This window comes from Acomys minous (genome assembly GCF_964271855.1).
Source record: "Acomys minous genome assembly, chromosome: 6".
In the NCBI taxonomy this organism is placed as follows: domain Eukaryota; kingdom Metazoa; phylum Chordata; class Mammalia; order Rodentia; family Muridae; genus Acomys; species Acomys minous.
The window spans coordinates 115702926-115730589 of record NC_140487.1 but is presented as its reverse complement, the minus strand read 5'-3'; the positions used below and the strand labels follow the sequence as shown (position 1 = coordinate 115730589).

The 27664-nt window shown below is 46.2% G+C and overlaps 2 protein-coding genes across 2 annotated transcripts in view; both read left to right on the top strand.

The window, feature by feature from the left end:
• Positions 1-20: 20 nt before the first annotated feature.
• On the top strand, positions 21-26450 carry MICOS10 (mitochondrial contact site and cristae organizing system subunit 10). The gene is made up of 4 exons (XM_084787976.1): positions 21-155; positions 24279-24326; positions 25101-25210; positions 26220-26450. The coding sequence occupies exons 1-4, from the start codon at positions 92-94 to the stop codon at positions 26226-26228; spliced, it is 231 nt and encodes a 76-aa protein (XP_084644102.1). The 5' UTR covers positions 21-91; the 3' UTR covers positions 26229-26450.
• Positions 24-27664, top strand: part of LOC311600856 (neuroblastoma suppressor of tumorigenicity 1) — a 50030-nt gene continuing 22389 nt past the window's right edge. Inside the window, exon 1 of the mRNA XM_084787973.1 lies at positions 24-155. The gene's annotated coding sequence lies outside the window, so the exon portion shown is untranslated. The remainder of the gene's footprint in view (positions 156-27664) is intronic.

Here is a 27664-nt window from a genome sequence, read left to right as displayed (position 1 = left end):
CCTACGGCGGCGGCCCGGCTCTCGCGAGACTTGCCATCAGTCAGAGCGCGGGGGCCGGCCGTGAGGAAAGCTGGAGTTGCGGGTGGGGAACATGTCGGAGTCCGATCTAGGCAGAAAGTGGGACCGGTGCATGGCCGACGCGGTGGTGAAGCTAGGTGAGCGGTTCTCTCTCTGGTAGGCCCTGGCTGGAGCCGAATGGCCCGAGCGCGAACGGAAAGCCGCAGGGGTCAAGCCGCGGCCTGCTGCCGCCCGGCGGGGCGCACTGTGCGGCGGGGGCGCCGACAGGTGACTGTCAACCCGGGCGACGGGGACAGGCGGGCGGCCTCCGGGGTGGATGGAGCATGCAGGCCCAGGGGAGCAGCGGCGCTCTGGGAGCGGGAAAGAGTGCAGACGCACGCCGGGCAACTCTGCCACTCCGTGCCACATGTCCCCCTGGTCGGGGCGAGCAGCCTGCGGGAGCCACACTGCTTCACAGCTGGGAGGAAGCTGCCTTCGAAAGAAGGTCACAGCAGCCTCCGCGGGGCCGCGGTGGGAATTGCTGTCATGCTCAACCTCATTTATCTGAACCCGACTCGGGTCTGAAATTGGAGATGGTGGGGATACTCCGGAGGAAGAATTAATTGCCCGGGACAGTAAGATCGTGGCCACTGCTGGCCTCCTTGTTACCCCAGGTTGTCTTTCAACGCGCGTTCTGTGACGACATACCTTATGAGGTCAAGGAGGACCGAGGGAATCCCATTTAGTGATCTTGATACAGATGGTAGGCGCGCGGCTCAACACACTGTCTCAGAAATGTTTTGGCACGTTGTTGAGTTGGAGTCCGGGTGAAGGACTGATGTGTGGCATAGTTGAGAATTTCCCCCAGGATTTCTTTTCTTTTCTTTCTTTCTTTAAAAGATATTTTTTTTTTTTAACTTATGTGCATTGGTGTGAGGGTGTCAGATCTTGGAGTTACAGACAGTTGTGAGCTGCCATGTGTGTGCTGGGAATTGAACCCTGGACCTTTGGAAGAGCAGACAGTGCTCTTAACCACTGAGCCATCTCTCCAGCCCTCCCCCAGGATTTCTTTATTTCAGGTCTCGCTCGGGCTCGCTGTTGATCTTCCTTTCTCCTCCTCTCCATCTTTCTCCTGTTGTATATGTGCATACATGGCACCTTTGTCCGGCAGGTGCGTCGGCCAGGGGTCGATGCTGGATGGCTTCCTCGATAGCTCTTCTCCGGATTCATTATTGATGAATGATTGACTGATTGAGACAGTGTTTCACGATGTAGCCCTGGCTGGCCTGGAGAACAGTGTTGACCAGGTTAGCCTTGAATTCCAAAACCCTCTGCTACTGCCTTGGGAGTGGTGAGATTAAAGGTGTGCACCGATACACCGACTCCTCTTTTATGGTTTGAAAGGGACTTTCACAGAAGCTGGAGCCCATCACTTTGCCGGAACTGGCTGTCACTTGAGCTTTTATTGCCCTTCTCCCCATCCCCAGCGCTAGGATTTTTGCTCAGGTGCTGGGGATTTGAGCTCAAGTCCTGATGCTTTGAAGGTAGGGCTTTATCCACTGATCTATTTCCCACCCCCCCACCCCACAGTTCTATATTAACATTTATTGTTGCAAATTAGATTCTTTCTTTTCCTTTCTTCGTCCTTTCTTTCTTCTTTCTCTGCAGGCTCCCCCAGACAGGGTTTCTCTTATAGTCCTGGCTGTCCTGAACTGGCTTTCTAGACCAGGCTGGCCTCCAACTCCCTGAGATCTGCCTGCCTATGCCTCCTGAGTGCTGGGATTAAAGACGTGCTCCATCACGCCTGCCTTTTTCATTTTTGAGACAGAGTCTTACTGTATAGCCCTGGCTGGCCTCGAACTAACAGATATGCCTGTCTCTTCCTCCTGAGTTCTGGGAATAAAGGTGTGTGCCATCACACATAGGTTCATATTTTATACTTCTTGCATGGAAATCTATTTAAGAGAATTTAGCATTATATCCTTAGATAAAGATATAAAGAAATAATAAAACAATAAGCTCAGGAAAGTGGATGCATTTTATGTTTTCTTTTTCTTTTTATCTTTTTTTGTTTTGTTTTTTGAGACAGGGTCTCTCTGTGTTAGCCTTGGATGTCTTGGACTCACTTTGTAGACCTGGCTGGCCTCGAACTCACAGCGATCTACCTGCCTCTTCCTCCCTAGTGCTGGAATTAAAGGCGTGCGCCACCACTGTCCGGCTGTGTTTTATGTTTTCACTGTGTTCCCTACCCCCAGAAAGTGTAGTGTAGAAATTATTCAGGATGAATCAATACATGGTGACTTGACCACAGTTACTTTTTAATTCCTGGATTCAGCCTGGATAGTTCTGCCACGAGGGGCAAATTAGCTAACATCCTTGTGCCTGTTTTCCTGGTTTTAAGTTGTAACTATTGCTGTCTTAGAGTGGTCCAGAGGGCCAAATGGTCTGGCTTACTATTAGAAAGGAATTCTTTTGGAAGTGGCCAAAAATATGTATTATGTAAGATGTATGGATGACTTGCCTGCATAAATGTCTGTGCATCGCATACATGCCAGAAGAGGTCAGAAGAAGCTGTTGGATCTGCTAGAGCTGGAGTTACAGGTGTGGGAATTGAGACTTGAACCTGGGTCCTGTGCAGGAGCAGCAAGCGCCCTTAACCACTTAGCCAACCACTCTAGTCCAAAATACTGTTTTTAATGGTTTGTAGTTTGAGAGAGGACTTAACATTTATATGCCAAGGTAGTATGATAAGGGAGTTTAGAATGCTCTTTGGAGTCTGCAGAGATGTGATTTAGTCACTCACTTTCTTCCTCATCTTTTTTTTTTTCCTTCGAGACAGGGTTTCTCTGTGTAATAGCCCTGGCTATCCTGGAACTCTCTTTGTAGACCAGGTTGGCCTCCAACTCACAAAGATCTGCCTGCCTCTGCCTCCTCAGTGCTGGTGTGCCCCACCTCGCCCAGCCATTTCTTCCTTATCTTTACATTGTTTTTTTTTTTTTTTTTTTTTTTTTGCATTGGTTAAAGACTCTTGTCAACCTGAAATGGCGACATACTTTTGATCCCAGCACAAGAGGCATGGGCAGGAGGTGGGTCTCTTCCAATATGAGGCCAAACTGGGCTACATAGATAGACCTTGTCTCAAAACAAACACCTGCCTCCACAGGACTAAAGCAGAAAGATGCGTAAAATCCTTAGCACTGTGGCTGCAGGTATATAAGCAAGCGCTGGTGGGATGTAATATGTCGGTTGATGTTGACTGGCATCTGAGGTAGTAGCAGCATCTGCGGTGAGTCTCATGCTGCTGGTGGGTGTGGGCAGACACAAGTGGAGTAATGAAGTGAGGCTAGCCTGTCTGAGAGCAGTGAGAGGGCATTGAGTAGTTTTTGCTGAATTGACTAGAGAGTGGCAGAGCCCTTCCAGCGACAGACCTTTGTACAATGGCTTGGATTTGGGTAGTTTTTACATTAAAAACAAAACAACAACATCAACAAAAAGACAAGTGCTTTCAAACAAACTTGAAGTGTAATAGGGGTTGTCCTTGACTTCCTGATCTTTCTGACCCTCCTCCTAATCCTGCCTCAGCCTCCTCAGTACTACCAGGTTCTCTAGACTTGGGTACAACAAAAAATATTTATTTATTTGTATGTATGACAGGGCATCAAATCCCATTACAGATAGCCATGAGCCACCATGTAGTTGCTGGGAATTGAACTCAGGACCTCTGGAAGAACAGACAGTGCTCTTAACTGCTGAATCATCTCTTCAGTCCATAGTAGCTGTTTTTATGACACATGAAATGTTTAAGCTAGCCCATCTTCTGTGTAGTGCCCCCCCCCCCCATGACATGATTTCTCTGTGTTACTCTGGCTGTCCTGTGGACTCACTTTGTAGACCAGGATGTGAGCCACCATGCTCAGCTTTGCGTAGTGCTTAACTGTCTTCATTTCTTAGAAGGATAACACCAAGGTTGGAATTTTCCTTCATGGTAAAAAAATTTTCAACTGTATTTATTTTGTGTGTGTTTGTGCCAGGGTGTACATGTGGAGTTCAGTGGGACAACTTGTACCAGTTATCTCCCTCACAGTGTGGGTGCTGAGGATACTCAAGTCACCAGGCTTGTCAGCAAAGATGTGTAGCCAAGGCTACACAGAGGGGTGGGGTGGGGGGGGAAGGACTTGAAAGTGAAACAGAAGAGGGGTACACATGAGCCTCATCATACTAAGTAACACGATAGAACTGATCCTACATCTGAAATGTGGGGGAAGAAAGAATTACTGCAGTTTCTAGTCGTATTTGATGATGCTTTTGCTCTGGCTTTGCAGACTGTAGAGAAGCCACTGTGACTGGACAGCATCCACTATGAGCTCCTCTCAGTGCTGGGGATGGAATCCAGGGCCTTGCATTCTACCTCTGAGCCATAACCTCAGCCCCAAGAGGACTCTTTTCTTCAAGTGTTGTACAACTGGGTACTTTAGTTTCTTGTTTTGTTTTTATTTATATTTTTTTGTTTTTTGAGACAGAGTTTCATTGTATAACCTTGACTGTCCTGGACTCGCTTTGTAGACCAGGCTGTCCTCGAACTCACAGCGTTCTGCCTGCCTCTGTCTCCCAAGTGCTGGGATTAAAGGTGTGCGCCACCACCGATGGCTTATTTTGCTTTTCAAGACAGGGTTTCTCTGTGTAGCCTTGGGTGGTGGTGGTGGTGGTGGTGGTGGTGGTGGCATGCAGTAACCCCTCCCCCACGATTATATTCTTGGGGACCGAGCTGAGGCCCTAGAGCAGACTGCTCTCTATGGCATACTGCAGACCGCCCTCCTGATCTTGCCCTTCTCTTTGTCACGTTGAGTCATAGATTTGACATTGTCTGTGTTGGCAGTCCTGCTGAGACTTAGCATGTTCTTCAGTGTCCCTTTTGCTGAGGTTGCACACTCATTTTCCCTAGGAGTAATTGTTTTCATCTGAAATTTGCAGTTTGTTTCTGAACTGGATTGCTCATCTCCTGGAACAACAGTTTCTTCAGAAACAGAGGCTGTCCTGCTCTGGATCCCTACCAACCCCTGGGTTGAGGGAAGGACACGGCAGTTAAGTGAATGGCATACATTGCTGAGAATTTTGGAGCCCGTGTTATCTGCCCATACCTGAGACTGGAGCATGTTTATTAACTGAACCAATTAGCACTTAAATGAAAAGTATATATTGTGTCAATTTTTGCTAGTTGACATACTTAGTCATGTGTCTTTTGAACTCTTTGGGCTCCCCCCTCCCCACAAGACAAGAGTTTCTCTGGATAGCCCTGGCTGTCCTAGAACTCACTCTGACTTCTAACTCAAAGATCTGCCTGCTTCTGTCATGTGCTGCCATCACTTCCTACTGGGGCTTTTTTTTTTTTTTTGCCAACTTTTATTTATTTTTTTTGGATATAAGTTATGGTCAAGAGATCTTAGCATTGAAGTAGTATTAAAGCCTTTAAGGCAAAGGCAGGAGGATTGCCACAAGTTCAAGTCCAGTCTGGTCTACATAGTGATTTCGCCAAGACTACATGGCAAAACCTTATCTCAAACAAACAAAAAATAAAAAGTGGTGTAAGAAATATTTGGGAGTGGTCAAGTGAAAGCAGAGAGAATTTTGGTGTTTAAACAAACAGAGGGTGTTATTGCTTTAAGAGTAGTGCCAGAGCCTTATTGCAGGAAATTAAAAAGGAGTGAAAAATATTACATTTTATGAATGGCATGTTCCATTAGTTTTATGTGAATGCGTCATTAATGGTTTTTGCTAATTTTATGGATTTATTTTAAGTTTTATCAGATTTATGGGCTGCTCAGTTTTCTTTCTCCACTCAGTTCAAGGACTGTGCTGCTTGTTTCTCTTATGTGTTTAATGGTTCATGACGGCGTGACAGCATGAAAAAGACACAAAGTTGTTTGGTTTCGGTTTTTGAGACAGGGTCTCTCTGTGTTGCTCTGGCTGGCCTGGGACTCACTGTGTAGACCAGGCTGGCCTCCTTACAGAGATGGTCTGGTCTGCCTCCCTGGGCCTGGGATTAAAGGCATTGCCACCACTCAGCTAAGGCGCAAGTGTTTCTGTGTTAGTGGGCATGGAAGGTAGAGTACCCAAGGACTGCAGGAGGCCTGGTTGTTCTGGTCTCTGCAGATCTGGTGCCCTCACATCTGGGCTGCATGGAAGGTTCCCTCCCCGCTACTTCTCCCTCCCCCCGCCCCACCTCTTGTCACATGTTCAAGTCTATATGGAGGCAGAGATGGAAGGATAGACATGCCTTCAAGGCCAGTCTGGTAGGCTATAGAATGAGACTCTGTCTCAGAAATAAAATAGAATAAAATAGAGTATAGTTCCCCAAATATTTTACTACTAGTCATTGTTACAAGCCCTGGGAGGGGAGGGTTGCATACATAATGAGATTCTGGGAAAGAAGGGAATGACATCAAGTTCTTTCTTGAGAATATGTAGACTTTTAGAAGGTGTATTTGGAGAAGGGCTGAATTCCAGGCCCCAGAAACTGTCCTATGTCCTAGAAAGAAAATCTGAGCCAGGTGCCTGTAATCCCAGCACTTGGGAGGCAGAGGCAGTGAATCTCTATGAATTTGAGGCCAGCCCGTCTACAGAATGAGTTTCAGGACAGTCAGGGCTTCACACAGAGAAACTCCGTGTTGAAAAAATTGTGTCTATGTATGGGTATGTGCACGTGGATGCAGGTGTCCTGGAAGTCACACCTCATTGGAGTTGGATTTACAGGCTGTTGTGAAGATGCAACATGGATCCTAGGAGTGAAACTTGGGTCCTCTGCAAGAATAGTGCAGTGCTGGGCCATCTGTCCAGGTGTGTGTGTGTGTGTGTGTGTGTGTGTGTGTGTGTGTTTATCATGTCTGTAGAGACTCTTATGTAAACTTGAAATGTAGTAGATTCTGTTAACACTCTAAAACTAACTTCTAGAAAGTAGCGTGTCTGCATCTGCTGATCTTCAAAAAACTACTTTGTTGGCCTAGAGAGATGGCTCAGCACAGAAGAGTACTGGCTGCTCTTCCAGAGGTTGTGAGTTCAATTCCCAGCAACCACATGGTGGCTCAAAACATCTGTAATGGTATCTGATTGATTACCTACCTCTTCTGGTGTGCATGAAAACAGAGCACTCATATATAAAATAAATAAATCTTAAAAACACAAAACAAAACAAAAAACTGCTTTGTTGCTGGATGGTGATGGCCCATGCTTTAGATGGCAAAGGCAGTTGGATCTCTGAGTTCAAGGCCAGCCTGATCTACAGAGTAAGTTCCAGGACAGCCAGCCAGGAATACATAGAGAAATCTTGTCTTGAAAACAAAACAAAACAAAACAAAAAAAACCCAAACCAACCAACCAAACCAAACCCTCCAAACCCTTGCTTTGTTGAGCTGTATTTCAGGCATTTTAATTTTCATTTGAAGTATTCACAAACTCGTCCAATCAGCCCCAGTCTTATTTCAGGGTACTTGTTTCTACAACAGAAACCCCAGACACTTGCTCCCATTTGGATCCCCCAGCCCAGCTCCAGTAGCTACTCTGACATTTTGCATAATGAAAATATATAACATGTGGTGCAGGGTGTGGTGGCTCATGCCTGTAATCTCAACACTCATGTGGTAGAATCTGGAGAATTGCTTAGAGTTCAAGGCCAGCCTGAGCCACAATGTAAGGCTTGTATCCTCCCCCCCAAGACAGGGTTTCTCTGTGTAGCCCTTAGCTATCCTGGACTTGCTTTGTAGACCAGGCTGGCCTCAAACTCACAGCAATCCAATGCCTCTGCCTTCTGAGTGCTGGGTGTTGGGCAAAGGGAAAGTGGGAAGTTGGTGAATCTGCTACAGTAAATCCCGGCGTGCACGCATGAAAGAGGGAAGAGGAGAGAGACGGTGAATATACAGGTGCCAATAGAGGTCTAAGTACTTTGAGCTGGAATTATGGTGATTGTGAGCAGTCTGGTGTGGGTGCTGGGAACTTGAGCTTTGTATGAGAGCAGCACAAACCTTTAATTACTGAGCCAGTTCTCCAAACCAGCTTAATGTTTTCACCGTACATTCATGTTGTAATGTGTGCCAGTATTTTCATTATATTTTGTTACTAAATGATACATAGTGGGGTAGTTCATCCATTTATTCACTTAAGATGTTTATACCATGTGTTGAGAGAGTGTGGGTAACATTGCGTGTACGTGGAGGTCAGAGGACAACTTTCAGGAGTTTGCTCTCCTTCCTTCCATGTTGTTTTGAGACAGAGTCTCTCTTGCTTCTGCCACTTCGCTGTGGAAGCCAGACTTGCTGGCCTGCTAGCCTCTGAGCTATCTCCTGTCTCCAAATCCCATTACCAAAGCAATGCTAATTTGGTACAATGTCCAGTTTTTTAGTTTTTTGTTTTTTTTAAAGATTTATTATTTATTATTAGGTATACAGTGTTCTGCTTGCATGTATACTGCAGGCCAGAAGAGGGCATCAGATCATATTGCAGATGGTTGTGAGTCACCATGTAGTTGCTGAGATTTGAACTCAGGACCTTTGGAAGAGCAGGCAGCACTCTTAACCACTGAGCCCTTTCTCCAGCCCACAATGTACAGTTTTTAACCTGGGTGTCATGAATTGGAACTTGGGTCGCCATTCTTGAGCAGTAAGTGCTCTTACAGAACTGCCCCCATAATCCTGTTAATATTTTTGACTGTTCTGAATAATGTTGCTATGATTAAGTGACAAGGTTTATGTGGACAAAGTTTTCATCGCTCTTGGGTGTGTATCTAAGAGCAAAACTGCTGGATTGTGTGGCAGCTTGGCTTTTCACTGAAGGAATTACTGGCTGTTGTCCCTTAAGAGGGACATGGAAGAATTTCAGATTTCAGAAAAATCATTCAGGTACATGGGAATAAACTGGTAGAGGTGTTGGGCAAAAGGAAAGTGGGAAGTTGGTGAGTGCGCTACAGTAAAATCCAGCTGAGGCGAACAGCAGAACTTAGGAGCAGGAGCCCAAGGATGGCAAGCTGACCCTAGACAGTGGTATGCTGAACCTCTATGTTGCTGTTGATGACTTATGCCTTTGTGCTTGGCCAGAGGTTGGGTCCCTGATTATCTGCAGCTCAGTCAGTAGAGGGGGAAGTTGCCCAGTGTTTGCTCATGAAAACAGAGGGTTTGGCCTTGTCCTTTGGTTGCTAGGAAAGCAGAGAATGTGACTTAGCCTGACCTGCTTCCAGCTTACCCGGCAGAGCCAATAATCAAGTCTAGTTAAGTTGATTGTTTAAAGCTGTTTACTAAACATTTTACTGAAAGAAGCTGTTGAGTGAAGTCATAGAAAAAGAAAGCCTATTGATGGCTTTTCTTAAAGTACCGAGTTCGGGTTCCACAAGTTTTGGTGGCTCACCAGGAAGTACCTATTGGTACCCCATGTTTGCAGGTTGATACCTGACTCTTCATGGTGTGGTATCAGGCTAAACTAAATGCTTAACAGGCTTTGGTTCTGTATCATTGGGGTTTCAAATTAGTCCATGCTTGTTGTTGAATTGGCAGTCATGTTTTGTTTGCTCTGTTTTCCAAAACAATGTGAGCAAACTTTTTTTCTGTATGTAGCAGCAGTGTAAAGAACAGACACTGTGATCTTCCTGGAGGAGAATTTCCTGCAGGCATTGCAGGATAATGTAATTAGGCACTATATGCGACTTGAAAACATTGCAATTTCGTTCTGCTGTGGTTTTATGCTTTCCTGAAATGTGGCCTGAAACAGTTTATTAGTAAATATGTTGGATTGCTTTCTTTGGCAAGTGTATTTCAGGACTGAATCCAAGTAAAAATTTAAATATTTACTTATAGACGTTGTTTAGTGTGGTAATAATTTTACTGTGGCTATTGACCCCCTAGTGAAATGTTTGGGCACTGCTCCACTTGAGCTGGTTTGAGTCTGAGGGAGGGAGGAAAAAGCAGCTAACATTAACAGAATACTCAGTGCAGCCATGTTTGGTACATGGACAGTTTACCTGTTTTTTATGTTTGTTTTGTTTTGTTTTAAAACTAGAAACAAACCCATGAGAGAAATTGATAGTATCTTCTTCTTTGAGAACTGATCCTCCTCTGTAGCCATGGTTAGCCTGTGTGTCCATTCTGGCCTCTAACTAACAGACATTTTCTGCCATGGTTTCCTCAAGTCCTGAGATCACAGGCATGTGCCACCACACCCTGCTAGTGTTTTATAGTTTTAGCAAGAGAAATACTGCTCCAAGCTTGCATAGGAGGTATTAAGAAGCTGGCTTGTTGGTTTGGCTTTTGGTGCTGTGATCAGACCTGAGGCTGTGGTGCGTGCTGCGTCAGACTCTATCACTAACCTCACCTGCTGATTTTAAAATCTGCCCAAGGCTCTGGAGAGATGGCTCAGTGGTTTAGGGCACTGGCTACTCCTACGAAGGTCTGGGTTCGATTCCCAGCACCCACATGGTGGCTCACAACTATCTATAACTCCAGTTACAGGGGACCCAGTGCCTTCCTACTTCACTGGGCATGCACATGGTACACATACTTGCATGCAGACAAAACAGTCATGCATAAAATAAAATAAACCCCAAGTTAAAATGATAAAAGTTATAAAATTATAAAAGTAAAATCTATGCAAAATATAAACAGTTCTAATTCACAAAAGGGATTTTTGTTGTTTTGTTTTTAGACAGAGTTTTACTGTTGTCCAGGTATTGAATTTGGAGTAATCTTCCTAGAACTGAGCCCCAAGTCCTTGGATTATAGGTATTAGCAAAGGACTTTTCAACAAAAACAGCTGGGGACTTATATTACCTTACATACAAAGCAGGGTGGTATTGAGGAAGCATATACATATAGAATAGTACAGAGTCCAAAATAGGCCCAAGAATGTGTAGCCAGTTCATTTTTGACACACAGTTTAATGGGGAGAGGAAAATCTGTTCAACAAACTGCAGGAACAGCTGTGTCCACACAGAGACAGAATGGACCTGGCCTGTGTAAAGCTGAAACCGCAAAACCTTCAGAAGGAAACAGAGAGGAGTCTCTGTGACCAGGCTCGGAGAAAGGCTCCTAGGGCACAAAAAGCAGCATTTACAGAGAAAAGATACACTTAGTCTGCTCACATTGTAAAACTGATTTTTCTTTTTAAACATTTTTCGAGACAGGATTTCTCTGTGTTATCCTGGCTGTCCTGGACTCATTCTGTAGACCAAGCTGGCCTACACAGCAGTCCCCCTGCCTCTGCCTCCTAAGTGGTGAGATTAAAGGTGTATGCCACTGTGCCCAGCATGCAGGTTCTTATAAAATGGTGTAGCTAAGAGAAATGAGGACAAGGCCAGCCACACAGGCACACATGAATGTCCCTAAGCCCCAACCTGGAAACAACCCCGATTGTCTACCTGCTATTGAGTAGATGGACTGGCTTTACACCGAGAAACTCAGTAATAAAAAGGATCTCACTGCTAGCATCTATGAGGATATAATTCCAGTTATGTATACAATTTTGGAAAATATACTCTTATATAATGAAAGGAAGTAGGTAAGTGATTTTAGGAAACTCAGAGGAGAGGGAGGAACAGGCCATAGAGGGGTACCAGGGGTGGTGGTGTTTGTTGATTGTGGTGCTGGCTGCACAGGCATGTACGTATGTCATGTGTGTGCACGCATGCCATGGCTTGTGAGTGGAGGTTAGAGGACAGCTGTGTGAGTTGGTTCTTTCTACCATGTGTGTTCTGGTCCTTGGGCTTGGGGACAACTTGCCTTTATCTTGCTGGCCCAAAATGTGTATGGGGAGGGGGTGCTGAGTTGTTGGGGATGGAACCTCATGCATGCTAGGGTAAGCGTTCTGTCACCAACAGCTATTTGCGTTCCCAATCCATGCTTGGGTAAGAGATTCTAATTGAACCTGTGGCTCACGCACAAGAGATGTGAAAGGAGCAGGAGACTCCTGGGGAAAGAGTGTCAGGAAGAAGGGTAATAGAGGTCGGATGAACCTGGTAAACAACTAACACGCAGACTATGAAGAAAAACAGGAATGAGAATAGGATTTTAAGTCTGTGTATGATTGTATGTATGTGTTCATGTATATGAATGTAAACACATATGTGTCACACGGTATGAGTGTGTAATAGAGAACAACCTGGTGTGTTCGCTGGCCCTTGTCTTCCATAGGGCCTCCTCTTCGCTGCTATGCAAAGCAGACTATCTGGGCCAAAGGCTGGAGATTCTCTTTCCACCTTCCATCTCTACAGGAGTGCTGGGATCACAGATATGTACTACCCTTTACTTGGGTGCTGGGGATCTGAACCCAGGTCTTCATGCTTGCTTGGCAAGTGTTTTGCCTATTGAGCTATCTCCCTATTCATAGACAATAACTGTTTTTCAAAAAAAAAAAAAGTGTGCTGAGCATGGTGGCGCACGACTTTAGTCCCAGCACTCAGCAGGCAGAGGCAGACAGATCACTCACTGTGAGTTCGAAGCCAGCCTGGTCTACAAAGAGAGTCCAGGACAGCCAAGATCAGCACAGAAGGACCCTGTCTCAAAAACCAAAAAACCAAAAACAAAAAAAGTTTGAGATGGTCACTATGTGACGCTGGCTGGCCCAGCACTTGTTATATAGTATAGATCAGGCTGGGGTCCAACTCAGAGGTCCACCTGCATTCTAGTAGTTTCTTTAGCTTGTCATTTTTAAAACAACGCTAATTTGAAATATTGGGGCAGCAGCGAGGGAGCAAGAGCCTAGGTGTAGACTTGAGCACACAGGGGTGAGTGTTGATGACTAAGGGGGTCTTCCTGGTGAGGAGGCAGTCTTAGAGGCTAGTGGGGGAAGGTAGGACAGGGGAAAGCGAGAGGCATGGTGGCATGGTTCCTGGGTTCTTTGTTAGAGAGGTTTGTTCTGAGGCCCTGCAGTTAAGGGCGGCAGAGCTGTGCTGGAGGACACGCTGCTGGGGCTGGTTCCTCACCTTACAGTCTGGCAGATTTGAACAGCAAGAAAAGGTGGCTCCTCACAGAAGCCCTGAAAATTCCAGCAGGTCTATCCAACACTTTTGCAGACACCTCTGTGGGTAAACCAAAAACATCTGTTCTGGAGCTGGAGAGATGGCTCAGTGGTTAAAAGCATGTACTATTCTAACAAGGACCCAAATTCAGCTGGGTGGTGGTGGCCCATGTCTTGGTGGATCTCTGAGTTCAAGGCCAGCGTGGTCTACAGAGTGAGTCCGGGAAAGTCAGGGCAGCAGAAAGAAACCCTGTCTTGAAAAACCAACCCAACCAACCAACCCATCTCAGAGGACCCAAGTTCACTTCCCATATAGAGCCCAGGTCAGAACACTTGTAACTAAAGCTCCAGGGGATCTGATGCCCTCTTCTGGCTTGGCAGGCATATGATACACACACACACACACACACACACACACACACACACACACACTAATTTTTTTTTCCGAGAAAGAGTTTCTCATTGTAGCTTTGGCTGTCCTGGATTCACTTTGTAGACCAGGCTGGCCTCAAACTCCCAGTGATCCACCTACTGTGAGTTCGAGGCCAGCTTGGTCTACAAAGTGAGTCCAGGACAGCCAAGGCCACACAGAAACCCTGTCTTGAAAAACCAAAACCAAAACAAAACAAAACAAAAACGACAGTTTACCCATGTGTGACTGAGGGCAAGTATTTAATCCTGCTGTGACTTACTTTCTCTTCTCTGAAATGGAGCATATAGAAGTTTATTGTAGGTGTTGGAGAGATGAGGGCTCAGCTGTTAAGAGAACTGGCTGTTCTTCAGAGGTCCTGAGTTCAGTTCTCAGCAACCACATGGCAGCTCACAACCATCCATAATGTGATCTGACGCCCTCGTCTGGCTTGCAGGTGTACATGCAAACAGAGCGCGCGCACACACACACACACACACACACACACACACACACACACACACATATATATGTAAGTAAATCTTTTTTAAAAAAAGAATTTTATTGTAAAGATTAAGTGAGGAAATTGAGTCCAGGAATACAAGTGCCTACCTACTGAGAGCTTTTTTTGTTTTGTTTTTGTTTTCGGGACAGGGTCTCTCTGTATATCCTTGACTGCTCTGAACTTGCTTTGTAGACCAGGCTTGCCTCAAACTCATAGCAATCCACCTGCCTCTGCCTCCTGAGTGCTGGGATTAAAGGTGTGTGCCACCACTGCCCGGCTCCTACTGAGGGCTTTTCACTGTGCTGTTGTGTGGGTGAGTGCCTGTATGCCATGTGTGTACAATGCCTGAAGAGGCCAGAAGAGGGGTTAGGTCTGCTGGGACTGTGACCCAGGTCTCTGGAAGAGCAATCAACTGCTGAGCCCAGTGTAGATGGTGTGAAAATTGGTCAGATTTTAGGGAATTTGCTGTTAAAAAGAAATTACTGCACCAGGCGGTGGTGGCACACGCCTTTAATCCCAGCACTCAGGAAGCAGAGGCAGGTGGATCACTGTGAGTTCAAGAACAGCCTGGTCTACAAAGTGAGTCCAGGACAGCCATGTGGGGGGGGGGGGGAGAAAGAAAAGAAAGAAAGAAAGAAATTACTGCCTATTATGAATAGCGTTCTCCCACATCCCACCCTACCCCAGCCCACTCCTCTCTCTGTCTGTTTCTCTCTCCCTCCCTCCCTCTCTCTCTCTCTCTCTCTCTCTCTCTCTCTGTCTCTCTCTCTGTCTCTCTCTCCATACACACACACACACACCATCAGTTGTTAGGTAGTGTGATTCTGCTAGTGAAACATCTCTTGCACTTCAAGTTGTTCTGTACACCTGTTGGATGAACCAGAATGTAGCTTTCCCACCTCTTTAGGAATGTCGCTGCTTCTGTAGATGGCCTGGCATTTCTCTCCAGCCTCATATGCTTTCCCGGCTCTGTGCAGTCATACAGCCTAGGCCTGCGTTGTGCCTTTTCAGGTGTGTATGCTTGAGAGAGTCACTTATCCCTTCTGAATTGTGTCTTCCAGTAAGATGGGTTCATAACAAAGCTTCCAAGGTGACGCAGCGTGCACCACTGCTAATCTTAGAGCACTTAATGTGTTTATCTAAACTTGATAATTCTGTGTTTTATTTTCCTCCTCTTTGAGCTGCTTCTCATTCTCCCACATTGTGTTTCCACATGGGAATAAATTAATTGCATGTCAGTAAAATGTCTACAACCACGGTTCTTGCCTTATGCCTTCTTGAGGGTTGTGTGGCCGATAGTGAAGTGTGTTCTGTAGGTGCTGCTTTAAAAGGCCTTCTGGGTTTCCTCCAGCAGAGCACTCCCATAATGACGTCCACACTCGCCCTCTGCGCCTCTGCTGCCTGCTCCTCCTACTCTCATCAGACATTTGCCCACACAACGTGCTCCAGTAAAATTACACAGACAGCCAACCTCTTAGTCTTCTTTCTACAGAACCCAAACAAGAGGGACTCCTGAGAGTGGGTCTGCACAGCCTCATCACCACTACCTGGTCTTTCGTCTGTCCCCAGAATCTTTTTTTTTTTGGTGCCTAATCATAGAACTTAGCATTTTCCTGTGGACCCTTGGGACAGCCTGCCTTTGCCTCAGAGGATTAAGTAGCACCACTTATAGCTGACTTATAACTGTACTTTTTCTCTCGTAAATCGGGCTTAGAGCATCTTTCATAAATCAGGAATGCGTCTTGGAAATGTGTTTCTCATTGAAGTCGTCCCAAGTGTTCTTTTCTATAAAAGCACACTCTTGTTTGTTCTGTGGTAACAAATGCTTTTGACTGTAATAGCATTGATAGAAACATGTTTGACAGGAAAACGTGCCCATTATAAATAGGTCAATGTGGTTTGGTCCATTTTAGTGTGTAAACACAGCTTTATTATTATTTATTTATTTTATTCTTTTTTGGGGGGGAGTTTCGAGACAGGGTTTCTCTGTGTAGCCTTGGCTGTCCTGGACTCACTTTGTAGACTCCGCTGGCCTTGAATTCACAGAGCTCCACCTGCCTCTGCCAGAGTGCTGCGATTACAGGCTTGTGTCACCAATACAGCTTTATTAAAAAAGACAATTCTAGGGAAATCATTACATTTTAAAGCAGAATTATCTAGTTGTAACAAAGCTGAAGAGATCATCTGTTAAAGAGTTGGTGTGGTGGTACACATTTTATAATCCCAGAGATTGAGGTTCAAGGTCAGCCTAAGTGACATAACAAAGCTGTGTACACACACACACACACACACACACACACACACACACACACCCCTCGTGTGTTCATATAAGCAGATGCTAATACCAGTGAAATATAGACAATTGCTCTGAGTAGGAAAGAACAGATTTTAAGCTATACCTCCTCGCCTGATGAACGTGATCCTGTGTGAGTCAGCGAGCTGTACTCTAAGAGGATTAACTATTATGCTTTTGACATCTTTGAGTTCTATGATGACAATGACAGAGCTTAAGACTACTTATGGAACTCTTGAGCAGGCAGCACTAGAGACTACAGAGCTGTAATACAGCGACCCTTGGAGGCAGATGAGCAGGTTGGGGCTGTGCTTGTTAAAGTGACTCAAAGTTGAGGATTGCCTTGGGGCCACCATGCCACTGACAGGAGAGTAGCCCTCCAGGGTTAATTCTTGTCTATTTTGTCAGACATTGTTGGGCACACAGTGGTTAAGACATTAAAGACTGGGGGATTTCTGGAGCTTCTAACATTTGTAAACCACCAGTTGAGTGGTACATGAGTTTTTATTTTCTTCATAATACTGATATGAGCTCTACAAAGTCAAGTGGAGTTGCCTTCTAGTTTTAATTTATAGATAACTATGCTGGTTTCAGACTTATGAATAGTGAATTGTTGTTTAAAATGTTAAATGTACACTAAGTTGAGGTCTTAGTAATGGTCATTTAGGAAGTTTTTGTGAGGCTGTACAGTGGTGGCACACACTTTTAATCCCAGCACTCGGGATGCAGAGGCAGGTGGATCTCTGTGAGTTCAAGGCCAGTCTGGCCTACAGAGTGAGCTACAGGACCAGGGCTACACAAAGAAACCATGTCTCAAAAAACAAAACAAAACAAAAATTTTGTTGTTGGTAAATAAAAAGACTCTGTAATATATACTCCTCTTCTGGTATGTGACCTTCAAGATGGTCTTTCTGTGTAGTACAGCACGGCCGTAAACACCTGTGTTCCCTGTTCCCTCAGCCTCAGAGGTAGCTGGGACTACAGGCTTGCAGCCTTTAATCTCCAGTGATTTTTAAAAAACTTTTACTTCTAAATTGTTTATTGGATTTATTCGCCTTGTTTTATGTGAATTATGTTTGTGCATCACATGCGTGCTTGGTGCCTGCAGAGGTCAGAAGAGAGCACTAGACACCCTGGAACTAGAGGGTTTGTTTGTTTGTTTGGGTTTTTGTTTGTTTGTTTTTTGAGACAGGGTCTCTGTGTAGCCTTAGCTGTCCTGGACTCACTCTGTAGACCAGGCTGGCCTTGAACTCATAGCGATCCACCTGCCTCTGCCTCCCGAGTGCTGGGATTAAAGGCGTGCGCCACCACGCCCAGCTGGGAACTAGAGTTATAAACGCTTGTGAGCCCCGTGTGGGTGCTGGGAAAACAAACCTTGGTCCTCTGCAAGAGCAGCCAGTGCTCAGCCTCTGCGCCACCTCTTCAGGCTCTCCCCAACAAGTGTTTTTTAGAAATGCCCTACAGTGAATTTCTGTGTGACGTTTTGTTTGTTCTGGGCCTGATCCTCCCTAGTTGGAAGCCTGATACAGTTGCAGCCTCTGCAGAGTGGGCTCCTGCCCTGCTCCAGCTTGTGCTGTGCAAAGGCTGATACTGAAAGCAGCTCAGCAGTTCATGGCGCTTGCTTGGAGATTCCTGCAGGCTGCATTTCCTGCCTGTCTACAGTGACTTGAACTTTGTGCCTGGTCTGTAGCCTGCATGCAGATACTGCACTCAACTGAAATTGCCTTTAACTAGAAATGCTCATAATAACTTCCAACATACATTTCACTCCATGTTTACCTAGTGATGGCCTACAATGTGCACTTGACAAGGCTTGCTTCAAGGTGCATTTAGGCATAAGATAAATCTGCACTGCATGTGTTAGTTGTTAGACATCGCATTCTGTATTCTTTCTATTAATCAGTGTCAGGGGCTGGAGAGATGGCTCAGGGGTAAAGAGCACTTACTGCTCTTGCAGGGGACCTGGGTTTGGTTGCCAGCACCTGCATATGGTGATTCAGTCATATGTAACTCCAAGGAATCCGATGCCCTGCTCTGACCTCCGCAGACACCAGGCACATACTTGGTGCAAAACATAAACGAAGGCAGGACATCTTTACACATAAATAAGTAATAAAGTCCTTAATATTAAAAACAAGCAAACAAACAAACAACTGGTGTCATGGGCCAATAATTGCTAAGCTGGTGAAGGTGTTTGAGCTCCATCCCCGGGACTCAACCAATTAGTAGGGAGAGCAACTCCTGCACGTCATTCTTACACACACACACACACACACACACACAGGAATGTAATAATAGTAACTTAAAACCCAGTACCAGATGACCAGTTACAGAACTGCTTTATCCCCCAAAAGTGTTTCTTTGCCAATTGCTGACACCTTCTCTAAGCGCCCATAAGCTTGCATGGTTAGAATGACTTGAAACAATGTCTTTGAAAGGATTTGTGCCAATGCTTTTTCCTCTCGGAAAAAAAAATGGCTGCAGAAAACATGGGCTCGTACCTAATGTCAATTCCATAAGGCTTCTCTGTTGTTTTTCCCCTTGGCCCTCTCTCTCTCTGACAACTGGACTTTGCCATGCGGAGATGTGTGCTGATAAGCTGCGCTCTGTACCTGAGGGTTCTTTGTCATTTTAGACAGTGTGAGCTTTAGAGAGCTCCGAGCCGAGGAGGCAGAGTTATATAAACTGCATTCATAGTTAAATATTTGCTTCCAGGGGGAGGTGAAAAACGCTTTGTACTTTTTTCCCTTTGGCTTTTTCCTCCGAAAGAGCTTGTCATGCAACAACAAGAAAAAGTGGCCAACGGCAGAGAAGGCTCTTCTCTTTCTGTGTTGGTTTGTTTTTATTGTAAGGCAAACCTTTCCTGTTTTATTGTTCTAAAGCTTAAACCTGGCCTAGAGGTGCCAGTCTTGAGTGGAAGCAGCTGCAGAGGCGTCTCCAGGCCAGGTGGGACTGTCTTTGAAGCAGCACACTGCCTTTTCAAAGAAAACCAAGGGAGGGAGGGAGCCAACGAGCGAGGGCTTGATTCCTTAGAGCTCATCGGCATTCCACTGTTGTCATCTCTGACTGCAAGTGTGATATTAAGGTGAAAAAGACATGAAATCCTTTTTCTTGTTAGTTTGTCTTAAACAGAAATGGCAGGTGGACTTGATGTTAAGAATTAAAAATGTAGCAGCTCCATCTAATTAAGTCAACAAAGAGAGTTCCTTGAGAACTGGTTTTGGCTGATCTGCCTGGGGTTTTGAGCTCAGTTATACTGTCAGATAAGTCCAGTTGGCAGGAGCTGGCTAGCTGGACACATATTTGGATTCTTGAGATGGAGGTTCATGGTTGGTGTGGGCACGTCTCATCTTTTGATTGAGTGATGCTGGTAGGAGTTGGCTGAGCATCGTTTGTGGTCTGTTGCTAGGAAGCCTTGAGCATCAGAGAGCTTGCTTTCTTTGGGAAAAATGGAAGAGCCAGCAAGGAGTCAAAGGCACACAAACACACACACACACAAAATGCCTCTGTAGTTTCCTTTGCCAAAAAGTAGGTCCTGGTTGTAGGCTGACCTGCTCTCACTGACTTGCCTCTGTGAGCCAGTCCGAAAGCCTTTACCTCATTTTCCTCTACTGATCCTACACTGCAGCTGCAAGGGGTGAGGCAGGTTGCCTTGAAACCAAACCTCCTGCCATTTTGTAAGCCAAGCAAGCAGATTCCAGGCCTTGGTGTAGCCAGGCAGTGGCACCCATCCTCTGAAGCTCTTCAGTCCTGCCAGGTAGACTAGTCTGTGATCTCTATGGTAGGATTAGTCTGGGAAGGAATCTGAACAAGCCCTTGGCTTTGTGTGGGCTTGTTACCAGCCTGGTTGCCTAGCACTCTGGGCTGTGTTTTAACTGTCTCTTACTTCATTCTTTTAGAAATCAGGACACTCCATTCATTTCCTGTGGAAGGCAGTGTTGGTGGGCTGAAAACCGAGGAGAATACTGTGTCTGGATGTCCTAGGCACAGTGGCAGAGTCAGGCCCACTTGACTGCTTTATAAGCAATAGGTTGTTTGGGACAAGTTATTTTCTACATCTGGAAAACAGAGGTATACTACGTAGAGGTTTTAGTTTTGAGGCAGGGTCTTATGTAGCACAGGCTTGTCTTGAGCTTGTTATGTAGCTACGGTCGGATGGCCTTGCACTCCTCCTTAGCCTCTTGCTCCATTCTCGCGTTGAGATTATAGGATCGCACTAGCACGCCAGAAAGAGTCTTTTTTATTTAAAAAGAATTTTCTCAGGCTGGAGATGGCTCAGTGGTTAAAAGCACTGACTGTTCTTCTTGGCAGAGTGGGTGTAGGGTTGCCTAGGTTCAGTTCCCAGCACTTACATGGCATCTCACAACCATCTGTAACTCCAGTTCCAGAGGATCCAGTTCCCTTCAAGAGTGTCTAGGCATGTACATGGTGCTCAAGACATACATGCAGGTAAAACACTCATTCCATAAAATAAAAGGAAGAGACTTTTCTTGGAAAGGAGGTGCTGGCTACTCACGAGTAGCATTCAATGCTAATTCTCTTTCCTTTCATTATGCCAACCTCAGTTGGCTACTTACCAGAACAACCTTGGCAAACTATTTTCCCAAGATTTTTTTAATGGAAATTTGAGGTGGCATTACTGATTTTCAGATACTGAATTTTAAATTTGGAAGCCATTCTTTTAATGCCAGCACTTGGAGGCAGAGGTAGTCAATCGCTGTGAGTTTGAGGCCAGTCTCATGTACAAAGGGAGTTCCAGGACAGCCAAGGTGTTAACACAGAGAAACCCTATCTTGGGGAAAAAAAAAAAGTTTTGTCTTTTGCTACAATTTGACATCCCCCCCCCCCGCCCCCAATATATACAGTCCTAGTCCTACACTCATTCCTTGGGTTAGAATCATTCATAACACCATCTCCCAGCTCCATCTTACACAGCTCTGGAAGGTCAGCTGCAGTAAAGCACACAGAACTGTCTCCTGTGGTGACAGTGACATACCCAGAGCACCTGGATGGCCTGCTTGAGGCATTCTCTTCAGAAACACCCTGTGTGATCTATTTTGTTTTGCCTTCCTTTCCTCCTCAGGTTGTTGGTGGCAGAGAATGCACCGTGAACATTCTTCTATGCTAATGAAAACCTCTTGGTGTGGGGTCCTGTTTAACTCTGTCCAGAGCTTGCTGAGTCTTAGAAGCGTCTGTTGGGCCTTTCACTGGGAATTCTTTGTCCCTTCCTCCTGCACTTGCCTTTCTCCAGTTTACCTTTCCACTGCTGGTTCCTGTTTCAACCTCATGGAAGTCTGTGGTACCAGTACCCGACATGCAATCTGCCCCCATGCTATGTACTTGTCTGTCTGTGGAAGAAACACATCATGGCCCCGATTGTGGTAGAATGATTGGAAGCCTGGTAAGCATGGTGGTGGCATACCTTTAATCTCAGCAGAGGAAGCAGAGCAGGCCTTGTCTTGTGACAAGGCTTGTGTCTTGTGTTCAAGGCTGGCCTTGTCTATAGAGTGATTCCAGGCTAGTCAGACTATATAGTGACACCCTGTATCCAACCCCTGTCCCCCAAAAGTACTAATAACCATCCTGGGGACCAGGAAGATGATTCCGTTGGTAAAGTGCCTACTATTCATCCATGAGGACTTGACCTCAATTACTTGTTTTTTGGTTTGTTTTTGTTTTTGTTTTTTCTTTTTTTTCTTTTTTCTTTTTTGGTTTTTCGAGACAGGGTCTCTCTGTGTTAGCCTTGGCTCTCCTGGACTCACTTTGTAGACCAGGCTGGCCTCAAACTCACAGCGATCCGCCCACCTCTGCCTCCCGAGTGCTGGGATTAAAGGTGTGCGCCACCACACCCGGCGTTTTTGTTTTTTCAAGACAGGGTTTCTCCGTGAAGCCTTGGCTGTCACTTTGTAGACCAGGCTGGCCTCGAACTCCCAGCAATCCACCTGCCTCTGCCTCCTGAGTGCTGAGATTAAAGGCATGTGCCACCACTGCCCAGCTGACCTCAATTTTAAGAACCCACATTACAAAGAAATAAAAGCCCAGCTTTGGATATGTGCTTGTAAGAGAGGTGGGGTTAGGTGGACCTTTTGGGCTCCCTGGACACCTGCCTAATCTACTTGGTGGGTGAACTCTAGGCCAGCGAGAGACCCTTTTCTAAAAAACAAGTTGATGGTTCTTTTTTGGTTTTTCGGGACAGGGTTTCTCTGTGTAGCCTTGGCTGTCCTGGACTCGCTTTGTAGACCAGGCTGGCCTCAAACTCACAGGGATCCACCTGCCTCTGCCTCCTGAGTGCTGGGATTAAAGGCGTGAGCCACCATGCCCGGCAAGTTGATGGTTCTTGAAAAACAACACCTAGGGTAGTTCTCTGGCCTCCACACATGAATGTGAGCATATACACGCTAAGCGAATAAGTAAATTAATAAAAAGAAACCGTTTTATGTGAGTAATCCCATATAAATTGTGCATGAGTGACAAAAAGTTGCTGGATCAAAAATACACTATGAAAACATACCTTGCTTGCTCATATTGAGGTTTCCTGTCTTCAGAACAGAAAATTTTGCTGGAGGAATTCTCTGAGGCTTTGTATTGTACTACCTGAAGAATATTCTCTCTTACACACACACACACACACACACACACACACACACACACCTCTGCCCGTGAAGTCTCTATGTCTGTTATATTCTGGAAACTGAACACAAGACCTTGTGCCTATGAGGTAGGTGCTGTATCACTGAGCCACACACCAGCACAAGACTGGTGTGTGCCAATGCTTTTTCCTCTGTAAAAGTGTGGGTGCACACTAATAATCCTAGCTGAGGCTACGTTGGACCCCAAAATAAGTACCATGCCAGCCAGGGCTGCTCAGCAAGATGCTGCTTCAGAAAACAAAACAGCAGCAAAAGCTTAGCAGATTTCAGCAGCACAAGCTTGGAGACATTTGTAGCACATATACAGTTTACTCATAAAGCTGTTGATCCAAGGCTCTGCTGGGTCATGGAGCAGACACAGAATATCAGAACAATCTGGGCATGCAATCCCAGGAGGTCTAGGTGGAAGGACTTGGAATTGCAGGATATCCTGGGCTACAGAGCCAGACTCTGTCTCAAAACCAAAACAGCATCAGAGTTCATGAAGTGAACATGCTGGTCTATAGGTCTGCAAAGAAAACCAGCCAGAGCTTGGCACTCATGGAGAAGTGAATTCATGTATGTTTATGTGCATGTAAGAATCATGTGTCAGTAGATAGGGTGGGGTGGTTCCTTGTCAAATGGTTCTGTAGACACTTTTCATCCACGTGAGAACATTCAGCTAGCTCCCACGTTGATTGCCCTCAACATTGTTAACTTAAGGTGGGCTTCAGTTTCTGCGCAGATGTGTTGCCCTGCCCCCTCTGTTTTTTAAGACTTCGTTTCTCTATGTAGCCTTGACTGTCCTAGACTCTCTTTGTAGACTAGGCTGGTCTTGAACTCACAGAGATACGCCTTCCTCTGCCTCCTGAGTGCTGGGATTAAAGGCATGCGCCTCCATGCAGAGGTTCTGAGGTTGGCATCAGAACAAGGTTTTGACAAAGTCTGACTCAGTTTATCCAAAAAACCAGAGTCTTTTCCAAGCTGAGATTCTGAGTGAGGTGATAACATGGCTGGGGATGTAGCACCATGTTAGAGCCCTTGCTTGCCATATGTGGGAGCTTGGGCTAGGATCTCAGCTCTAAGAGAGGAAGCACTTCTCCCTGTCTTGACATTGACTTATGTGATAGTACAACCTTTGGGAATTGTTTGAGATCATTCCTTCCTCCTCAAAAAATGGTAAGCATCACCTCAAGAACCAAAGTGACTCCCATATGAAGTAGGAGGCTGAGCGCCAGAAGTGCAGAAAGAATCTAGAGCGATCTCTTAGGCTCCCACCCTGTAACACTCCAAGACAAAATGGCAGGGAACAAAGCATCTCATTTCCTGCACCTGTAGTAACCCTGACAGTAAGAAAGGGCAGCAACCAGACCGCAAAACTCCCTGGTCTGGCGTGTTGGTTTGTTGAGGGTCACTGGATCACTACAGTGTGATCCTGTTTTCCGTTTTTTGCAGGTACTGGCTTTGGATTAGGAGTTGTTTTCTCACTCACCTTCTTTAAAAGTAAGTGACACTTATGGCTCCTCACTACGGTGTCTGTGTGTACTAACCCTGCTAACCCATCCATTGTACAATGAGCTAGGTGGAGAATGTGGATTCAGTCTGCATGGGTTGGCCATCTCCAGTGTTCCCTGGGGGCGGTGAGTCAGGGTTGTCTGGTGTTTAAGCATGACATCCTTTTAAAGCCTGTGTTTCATGCTGGCCAGTCTGCATGCCCACATATTTCTAAAGTGACCTGGAGATGAGGTTTGCTGGCAGTGAAGGCAAGTGGGCCAGAAGTGCTCTTACCTCCTCCTCAGAGTCTGAGCAACAGGCTAGACAGACCTCCTTCCTGGGAAAACTTAAGTTTGACTATTGACTAGACTCCAAACAGGTCGCTCTGACCTCTTCCGTGGAGAGCTGACAAGGACTGAAGTAGAGAATTGTAGATATATGTGAGCGAACTCCATGGCTTGCTGTGTAGAACCAAAGCTTGTGAATGCTGGTGAGAGTAACAGTTAAGCAGTTCTAACACCTTAGCAACAGATGTTCCTCTCACAAGATTAAGAAACTAGTTCAGGAAAAAAAAAAAAAAAGAAAGAAAGAAACTAGTTCAGGTGCACAAATGACAACAGGCTGGGCTATTTGCACTTAGTAGCCCCGGCTCTTAATGAGCGTGCTGTCAGTCCGCAGTAGGATGTATGCTAAGCATTTGTGAATATACTAAGTACACATGCTGGGCTGGGGCCCTTTCTGCTCTTAACAGTTCCCTGTTGGGATTTCTCTTCTGCTCAATAGGAAGAATGTGGCCATTAGCCTTTGGTTCTGGCGTGGGATTGGGGATGGCCTACTCCAACTGTCAGCATGACTTGCAAGCTCCATATCTTCTACATGGAAAATATGTCAAAGTAAGTGCAAGATTGATATCTCTCCCTTGTAGAATTATTTAAAATTTTGCTAATTTTGTTGTTTTATGTTTATTTTATGGATATGGGTGTTCAGTTTGCATATATGTCTGTGTACCATGTGTGTGCTGGTACCCATGGAGGCCAGAGAAAGGGCATCAGATCCCTTGGGACTGGAGTTACATACATGGCTGTGAGCCACCATGTGGGTGTTGGACTGGGATCCTCTGTAAGAGCATTCATTCTGTCAGTTCAAGAGGAGGCTGAGTGGCACACCGACCCGGGGACAGGGCCTTCCACTGCTCCCAGTTCTTCACCTTCCTAGCAGCAGAGCCTGGCTGAGGCTGGACAGCAAGGAGCAGGCGGAGTGTTGGGTCCGTGCATTGTTGTCTTTCCATTCTTCCAAGCTGACTTGTGCTGGATGATGGACAGGAGGTGATTATGCATATTAGGCGTTTAATGGCTGGGAGGTACTGTGGAAAATATTACATTTTCTACAGTCTTGCACACACTGCTCTAAAATGGCCTCGTAACTTCATTTGGACTTGAGTCTGTGCCTGGATGTTGTCATCCTCCTCTCTGCCATGTGGCATGGCTGGCTGGATTGTGACAACTGCTGGGTAAGCACTGTCTGGGCTCTGTGCAGCAGCCTGGGGCCTTTCTTCATAGTCTTTGTTTCCCCTTCCCAGTGGATTGTCCGGGAGGTGCTACACCACCACCACCCCCCCAGCAGAGGGGAAGAGTTACAGAGATGAGGAGGGGGCCAGACAGACCAGCCTTAGCAGCTGCTGGCCCAGCTGTGCCTGGTACTCACCTGTGACCTCCTGGTCAGGACTAACTGTCCATGCCTGTACCTTCTGCTCTTCTCCCTCTCAGGCTGGGGAGCCTCTGCTTGTGGAACCGATGAGTTAGCAGTGATTGGAGGCATTGGTCCTGGGGTCTGAGTAAGGCTGCAGCCAGGGGTGTTATAATGCTCTCCTGCTGGTTCTAACTGCATGTCCTTGCTTCATAGGAGCAGTGACTTATGCCGAGAACATCCCAGTGGGAGGAAAGAGAAACCATGTTTATTCCTCAGGAATACTGAAGTGCCCTGGAGTGTGCTGACGTCCTGTGACAGTGCCATCAGCAGTGCTTTCAACTCCAGCCACTGTTTATGTGTTTGAAACCAAGTCTGTTTCTTTTGTATTTTCTCTTTGGAAATTGTAAGGAGGTGGTCTTAAATAAATTAAAAATGGGAAGCCCAGTGCAGGACCTTCATTCCTTTCTATGGCAGGAGGAGTCTCTTTGAACGGCCTAGCTGTGGCCTCTCTGACCTCCTAAAGCCACAGTAGGCATGTCCTCCCCACTCTCCTAAGTGCATGGCCTACCTGGGGAGCAGTGGTACCCCTGTGCACTGATGGCCATGGCCAAGTCTTCTGGGGCGCTCTCCAGATGGTGCTCTAGGCCTGGGCACTAGCCCCCCAGTGAACCGTGGCTGGTCTCCACCATATGTGCGTCTGTTCCATTGATGTCAGTTCCAATGCTGCATGGGACTTGGTGCAGTCTCAGCTCTGGCCACAACCTGAATGGAAGGACATGCTGAGATTTGAGGACAAATGACCACTGCAGTGGCCCTGACTTTGTTCTTGTGGGTTCGTGAGGCATGACATAGAGTAGTCTAGTTTCTTCTGCTGTGTACAGCACACTAGTGCTCGGGCTTTTGTGGCGTCCACTGTGATGAATGCTGTGGATGGTAGAAGCGCCTGCAGCTGGGGAAGGACAAGCAGGTCATGGTCTAGAGCGCAGAGGAGCCAGCACCTGGCATGCTGATTAGACCTCAGCCTTTGGAGGAGCTTGGTGAGTACGTTCAGCGTGGCCTCTTCCCTCCCTCTGCTTTTCCCTCCCTTACTCTTTGTCCCACTTCCCTTTCCAGGCCGTGGACCTGAACAGGTGGCAGGGGCGCTCTGCCAAAGATGGGCTGTGCCCAGGACAGCAAGTCATGGCCATGGCATGCTTCAGTCGCTCTGATGTTTTTCACGTGGCTCTCTTAGCCCTTGCAGAGCAGTCCATGCCATTAGAAGAATGTCACACAGCTAGCCTCCTCCCTTCCAGCTCTCCTCCATATTTGCTTTATATAGTAGCACCCCTCTAATTCCCCCTATTTTCTGCCTCCAGAGTCAAGAGTGACAGCCCATCCCCATTCCAAAAAGACAAAGGGAAAGCTGTGCTCTCAAGTCTTTTGACTTGAGACAGGAACACGAAATGGACGGAGACACAGAATTGAACTCCTGTCTCTAAGTAGGTGTTAGGCCTCTGTTTGCACAGATCTGGTCCCCCCAGCACCTTTAGAGTTCTGCAGAAGTGCCCAAGGAACCAGGGCCCGGTGGGAGGAAATGGTTCTGGACAGAAGCCAGGCAAAGGAAGGCTGATGTTTGTCTTAGTCCCAGAGTTCTCTGTAGTCCCACCTTGTAGCTCTTA

What these genes read in the sequence shown, in the direction of transcription:
- MICOS10 (XM_084787976.1), top strand. Translation starts at nt 92, where the DNA reads ATGTCGGAGTCCGATCTAGGCAGAAAGTGGGACCGGTGCATGGCCGAC. An exon ending in CGACGCGGTGGTGAAGCTAG is followed by an intron (nt 156 to 24,278) that starts GTGAGCGGTTCT and finishes CGTTTTTTGCAG; the next exon opens with GTACTGGCTTTGGATTAGGA. An exon ending in CTCACTCACCTTCTTTAAAA is followed by an intron (nt 24,327 to 25,100) that starts GTAAGTGACACT and finishes TCTGCTCAATAG; the next exon opens with GAAGAATGTGGCCATTAGCC.